Source organism: Triticum urartu, chromosome 2 (assembly GCF_003073215.2).
Source record: "Triticum urartu cultivar G1812 chromosome 2, Tu2.1, whole genome shotgun sequence".
Classification (NCBI taxonomy): Eukaryota; Viridiplantae; Streptophyta; class Magnoliopsida; order Poales; family Poaceae; genus Triticum; species Triticum urartu.
The window spans coordinates 553,041,377-553,048,497 of NC_053023.1; the positions used below are offsets into that span (position 1 = coordinate 553,041,377).

Consider the following 7,121-nt stretch of genomic DNA (forward strand, 5'->3'; position numbering starts at 1 on the left):
TGCATGACAGAAAACGTGACCTACTGTGACAAACCCCTATCATCACGGAAGTGTCTTTTTTTTATAGTGTGGGCATCAAACCTACAATACATTCCCACCTCGCCTTGTGCGCTGGTCATTCGTTTTCCCTTCCTGCTTCTCCCAATTGACGAGCACCACCAGCGGAGCAGTTGGGTGCAGTATCCTGTGCTTCTCCTCCATGGTGCCCTCGAAATAGATCCGCCAGGCCAGATTCAGAAACTCATGATCCTCCTGGTCTTTGCATATCGGGCATATCCTCTCCATTTGGATCTCGAATCCGGATCCTCTTCCATGTCTTGCTCGGCTGAAAGGACATCCGGTGCCCCCATGTGTGGTTTTAGTAATTGATGACAATCTCTATGGACTAATGGTTGCCTTGAGTTATATTTGAAGGATTTGTCCATAGGCTTTTCTTGGAGTCCACTTGTTGGTTTCAAGGAGAGTTTGTGCTGACCAAGGTGATATTCAAGGAATTACCTGAAGATCGGTCATGTGAGAGGTTGATCAAGACTATGTCAAAGAGTGAATCAAGTTGATCAACACACAAAGCGTAGAAGATGTACCGAGAGGGATCAAGTGATCCCATCGTATGGTAAGCATTGTCAACTACGCTTTGTGTACTAACCCATGGTATTCGTGAGAGTTCTTTGTGGGGTTAGGTTGTGGTGTGTAAGTTAAAGTGGAGCATCACGAAGAGATCAAATGCTTTAAGCTTGACGTCCATTGTGGTGACAATGTACTTGTGAAGATGTGAGGAAGAGTGGCTCACCCATAGTGGAGCATGGGGGAGCAATCAACTAGTCTTCATCGAGCCAACGCAATTAAGAAAGGTGGTCCAACTTGAGAGAGTCAAGATCGTCATCATCTAGCTCAAGTGGACCATGTGCAAGGCAAAGGTTTACCCTTGATAGGTTTTCTATTTTACCGGTCTCATGGTGGTAGTTGGGAGACCAGGTTATAGGATCGATAGCCGTACTATCAAGGGGGCCTCTCGATGAGTAGCTTGATCGTATCATTCATAGAGAGCTGAAACCATTGCATCCTTGCATCATCTTTATTGGTTCTTATTTGGTTCTTCTCCTTGTGAGATTTGGAGCTTTTGGTCATCTTGATGACAAGCTCGAGTTCATCAAAAACGGAGTTCACATGCATCTTCTATGATGTTTTCGATGTTGGAGGTTATGTCGGTTCTTCTCTATTGCAGGGTTCACTTCTCTTTTTGTTAGGCATACCTCCCCTACCTCTTCTTACTATAACCATTCCTTGTTTTGATGCTACTTGTCGTCTTGTATCCAACAAGCTTGAGTTTGCTCAATTCGGAGCTCATTTGTAGAAGTTATGGCAGTTCTGGTTTTATTGTATCCTACTGTTGTCTTTAGCTGTGATATGAAGGCAGCCAAGTGCTAAAGCCTCTGTGGTGTGCGGTAGTACTGCTCAAGGGTCCAGCGGTAGTACCGCTCCTGGTGAGCGGTAGTACCGCTACCTCTAGCCCATAGCGTTGTCACACACAGAAGTAGGCGCGGAAGTAATTTTTTACTTCCACCCCTACGAGGTAGTACCGCTCCCTGCGAGCAATAGTACCGTGCCGGCTTTCTTCTCGAAGTTAGCTCCAGCGGATGTAGGCGTGGCAGTAATTTTTTACATCTGTGGACGCGCAGTAGTACCGCTATGCCCAGCAGTAGTACCGCTACCTCACTGTGTATACTGCCGTGTGCTGCACCTGTGTGGCCGTTGAATGCTACCCATGCGGTAGTACTGCAAGGGCGGGCGGTAGTACCGCTCCGGTAGTAGTACCGCACTGTTGCCCCATTGCAGCAGTGTTTCTTTTGGCTACTGCCACCCTAGCGGTAGTATCGCTCCTTGGAGCGGTAATACCGCTCGGTGCGGGCTGTGAGGATAACGGTTGGATTTCCCCCCTCCTATAAAAGGGGGTCTTCTTCCCATTGAACCTTATCCTTTGAGCTCGTGTTCTTCCCCCATTGTTGACCTTCTTCGAGCTTGCTATCTCTCAATCCGTCCATTGATTCTTGCTAGTTTTTGGGGGGGGGGAGAGAGAAGAGATCTAGATCCACATTTCCACCAATCACTTTCTCCTCTATGTGAGGGGAACCCCTTGGATCTAGATCTCGGAGTTCTTGGTGTTCTCCTTCTTATTCTTCCTCCCAATTTTCTCCCTAGCATTAGTTGCTTTGGTGGGATTTGGGAGAGAAGGACTTGGACACTCTGTGTGCCCTTGCCATTGCATTTGATGCATCGGTTTGAGTTCTCCATGGTGATACGTGCAAGTTACAAGTTGAGAAGCTTATTACTCTTGGGTGCTTGGTGCCCTTGAGTTTGTTCCTCTTGGGTGCTTGGGCACCCTAGACGGTTGGTGGTGTTCGGGGCTCAATCATTGTGGTGTAAAGCTCCAGGAAAGCGTCGGGATCTCCAATTAGGTTGTGGAGATCGCCCCGAGCAATTTGACGGGTACCGGTGACCACCCCCCAGGGTTGCCAAAGTGTACGGGTTCAGTGACCACCACCAAGGGTTGCCATTTGTACGGGTTCGGTGACCGCCCTCAAGGGTCCCTTAGTGGAATCATGACATCTTGCGTTGTGCGAGGGCGTGAGGAGATTACGGTGGCCCTAGTGGCTTCTTGGGGAGCATTGTGCCTCCACACCGCTCCAAACGGAGATTAGCATCCGCAAGGGTGTGAACTTCGGGATACATCGCCGTCTCTGCGTGCCTCAGTTATCTCTTACCCGAGCCCTTTACTTATGCACTTTACTTTGTGATAGCCATATCGTTCTTTGTCATATCTCTTGCTATCACATAGTTGATTATCTTTCTTACCATAAGTTGTTGGTGCACATAGGTGAACCTAGTTGTTTTAGGTTTTGTGCTTGTCAAATTAACCCTTAGGTTTATTCCGCTTTTGTTCAAGCCTAAACCGTAATTATGTTAAAGCGCATGTTCACCCCCTCTAGGCGACATCCACGATCTTTCATCGGCTTCCTTCCATTCCCACAAGTACTGCAACCTTGAGAGCGTGTCGTCGCAGATCCTCATCGGTCGCTCCCTCCACCGTTGCGCTCTCGTCTCCTCCAGTATCGTCGGTTGCACAGATCCGATTGGCCGCAGCATCTCCGGAAACGCCTGATAAACGAACAGGAGCAGCATCCGAGGTACCTCCACATCTCGTGGCGGCTGTGGAGGAGGCGGCGAGCACGTGGATTTGCTCTGGCGAGGCATGGGACGACTAGCTGGCGAGGCACTGGGTGGTGCGGTGGCGGTGGGCGGCAGATGGGGTGGGCGAGTCATAGGAGAGGGTGGATGGGGTGGGCGCCTCTTTCAATGCCCTGGATGGAATTTAATTTCTCCTCCTCTTTATTTTTGTGTTATCTGTATTAGCTATTTGTGTAGATGTTTCTACTATATGCCTAGTACGTGATCATGTGGTCAGATATCAGTATGATATATATTTTTTGCGAGAAAATTTCCGATCTATCCATCTTCCATCATGGCAGTACAACGAATATCAGAAATAATAGAAATTACATTCAGATCCGTAGATCACCTAGCGACGACTACAAGCATTGAAGCGAGCCGAAGGCGCGCCGCTGTCATCGTCCCTCCATCGCCGCAGTCGAGCACAACTTGTTGTAGTAGACAGTCGGGAAGTCGTCGTGCTAAGGTCCCGTAGGACTAGCGCACCAGAACAGCAACCGCCGCGGATGAAGAATAACGTAGATCAGAAGGATCCAACCCGAAGACACATGAACGTAGACGAACAACGACGAGATCCGAGCAAATCCACCAAAAATAGATCCGTCGGAGACACACCTCCACACGCCCACCAACGGTGCTAGACGCACCGCCGGAACAGGGGCTAAGCGGGGAGACCTTTATTCCATCTTCAGGGAGCCGCCGCCGCCTCGTCTTCTTGAGCAGGACACAAACCCTAGCAAAACTATAAGAAACGACTAAAAACGAAGCCCTCCCGCCGGCCCTTGCCGAGATCCACCGCGCCCTCATGGCCCTAGGGCCACCGTAGAGGATGCAGACATGCGGCGGCGCCAGCGGGAGGCAGAAACACTAGTTTTTTTGTGGAGGAGGAGGCGGCGGCGGTAAAAAGAAAGTTTATTTCATCAGTCGTTATATATCAATACGATATTAACACTGTCAATGGTATGATCATAATTTATCTCTGAAGTAATATTTTTTCTGCTAATATACTCAACAATAACTACCCAGTTATTTTTATACAACATTAGTACTACTGGTACCCATTGAGAATAAAGTCAACCCAATATTTTTCTCGGAAAGCCATTTTGGTTCCGGTGCATTTCAGTTCAAACGCGAAGATGGAGTAATAAACCTCGGCAGCGATGGTTGGGATTGCGCGAGTGCGTATCACAACGCGACGTGTGAGCTGGTGCAATTTATGTTTCAGGCGTATCCCGCCGGCCCGTATCCCCTCCTTCAATGATGCGTACGTGCAGACGTTCATACCACGGGCAAGCTGGTAATGCGACGCAACGTCTGGATATGGCATGAATGAACCTGGCCTGCGCGGGGTGGAGCGATAATTCAAAATCCGCCGTACCCCAGCCCCGGTACGAGCGGGTCGGTTGGTTCGGCTTCGGCTGGCCAGTAGTAGTACCCGAGTACCGCTCCGAAATCTAATTCCACCCATAACACTCGGCAATCCGCATTAACTGCATGCGCCTCTGCTGCCCCGGATCAGATGGACACGCGCGTTCCTCCCCTCCCTGCGTTAATCCCGTGCCGCCCCCCTCCTGCTCTGCGCAGTGCGCACGCCCATTTCAAATCCCCACCAACACCTCCTTCCTTCCGCCAGAGTTTTCGGAGCAGGGCAGCGCAGAGCGGGGCAGGGTTTTCGCGGCGCACCCCACCGTCCAGGTGTCCTCGTCTAGGAGGAGGTCTGGATCGACGAGATGCACGCGTGCTTCCATGGCGGCGGCGGCAGCGGCAGGACCAGGACCATCAGCATCATCCGGGACCTCACCAAGAACGTACGCCGGCAGCCCAGCGCCATCCGTCAGATTCCGGTCCATCCTTCCCGTGTACGGTATGTACGCGCGCGCGCGCGGATGCATCTAACGTGCCTGTGTGCGTGTGTGCAGATGAAGTCCATGTCGCTCAAGATGAAGGCGGGCGGCGGCGGGGGCAACGCGCGGGCGAGGCGACGGCGGCGGAAAGGGGCGGAAGGGGAGGAGGACCTGGAGCCGCAGGACAAGGACGTGGCCGCGGCGTCGGCGTCCGCCAAGATCGCGCCGGAGGAGCGAGAGGGGAAGACGCGTGCGCCATGCGACCGGTGCCGCTCCGGCCTGGAAGACGTCCCCGAGGAGGGGGAAGAGGAGGAGGCGGCGGCGGCGGCGGACCATACGACCGGGGAGGAGCAGAGCGATGGCGAGTGGGTGGCGGAGCCGGAGCCCGGGGTGCTGATGACGCTGGTGTCGCGCCCCGACGGCACCAACCACCTCCGCAAGCTGAGGTTCCGGGAGGAGCTGTTCGACGGGCCCCGGGCGGCGCAGCGCTGGTGGGCGGACAACTACGACAGCATCGTCGAGCTCTACAGCATCGTGCAGTCCACCGGAGCGTCGCACGAGGAGGAGGACGCCGAGGACGGCATCGACGACGACGAGCCCGCGACGCCGTGCCAGTCGGAGGACGACCACCACCAACCGCGGCGGTGGCCGCGGCTGGGGTGCGACTCGGCCTCCACCTCGGCCGGCCCGTCCAGCGGAAGCGGAAGCGGCAGCGGCAGCGGCGGTGGGTCGGCCAGCACCGTGGGCTCGCCAATACTGGGCCTCGTCGTCGCCACGCCTCCTAACAAGGGCGAGAGAAGCCCGGGCCAAGCACAATCACACAAACACAAGTGTCGTTCCTTGCACATAAATTAGACAGAAATGGTTATTATTTTTAGGGTTTTCTCCAGTCTTTCGTGCCCATCATCTTACAGAAGCAGGCCTGGGCACGGGTTTTACAGCTTTTGTTTATACTGATTCACTGGTTCTCATTTGTATTCGATACTTCCTGCAAGGCTGTAAACAACGGCCAGCCATTTTCCTGCAAGGGGTGGCTTGGGCAGTTGGAGCAGTAAAAATCGGCTATGGCCTATGGATGGAACATTGGTATGATGACAAATGTTTAATTCTGGGAGGATGTCTTATTTGGGCACTGCTGCCTGGCTACAAAGTTCTGTTGTTAATGAACAGAATTGCTCCATTGCCCAGGCCTGAGATGCTGTGCATTCAAAGCTTCAGTTTCCTTGAACTGTTGATGATCGCCCCATGGATCAATGCTTTCACCTTTGTGAGATTGCTCGTAGTGTCTCTCTGTCTGACGAGAGAGTATGTTATGCATGGATATATGATCCATCTAGTATTCTAGTTTGTAATCGGTGAAATCCTTTTATGTCATTGTGAGTAATCGAGGATTATTCCTGCTTATACCCATTCTGCTTGGAATATTACTATTCCTAAAGTGTACATGTGTTTTCTACTCCCTCCGTTCCAAATTACTCGTCGTGGTTTTAGTTCAAATTTGAACTAAAACCATGACGAGTAATTCGGAATGGAGGAAGTAGGTTTTTAGTAACAACAAAATACTGACTAGAGATAACACCTTGCTAAACGCCGAACTGTGGATGGCTCATCAAGTCATCATGTGTGTATTTTGTGCTGAAAATGAAAGTGTCATCACTTATTCTTTGCTTGGACGTTTGCTAAAAGAACATTTTGAAGCTCGTCTCTGACGTACTTTTGCTTGACATGGGTAATTTACTTTGACCCTGTTGCTCGCTGGAAAACAAAATGCCTGTGTCAGCGTCCCTAACGAGGCCGGCCCGCAAGGCAGCTCCAAGGATCCTGTCTCCACGACCCCGCGTGCGGCCCGGCCCAGGAAGCCCAACCCACGCATCGTCGGCCCAGCGTGGGTTAACTGAAGCCCGTGCGGCAGCTACTTAAGTAGAGAGGCGACAGCGAGCTAGGGTTATCCAGTGGATCACGGCTTCGGCGGCTCGGCTCTATTCCCCTTCCTCCTTCTCGCTGGCTATGAACCCTAGTTCCCCATTCGTGTAATCCTTCCTGTAATCG

The 7,121-nt window shown here is 52.0% G+C and overlaps 1 protein-coding gene across 1 annotated transcript; it reads left to right on the forward strand.

The window, feature by feature from the left end:
- Positions 1 to 3,487: 3,487 nt before the first annotated feature.
- LOC125538706 (putative protein Brevis radix-like 5) lies at positions 3,488 to 6,283 on the forward strand. Its single transcript, XM_048701980.1, has 2 exons — positions 3,488 to 5,036; positions 5,148 to 6,283. The coding sequence occupies exons 1-2, from the start codon at positions 4,959 to 4,961 to the stop codon at positions 5,925 to 5,927; spliced, it is 858 nt and encodes a 285-aa protein (XP_048557937.1). The 5' UTR covers positions 3,488 to 4,958; the 3' UTR covers positions 5,928 to 6,283.
- The last annotated feature ends 838 nt before the right edge of the window (positions 6,284 to 7,121 follow it).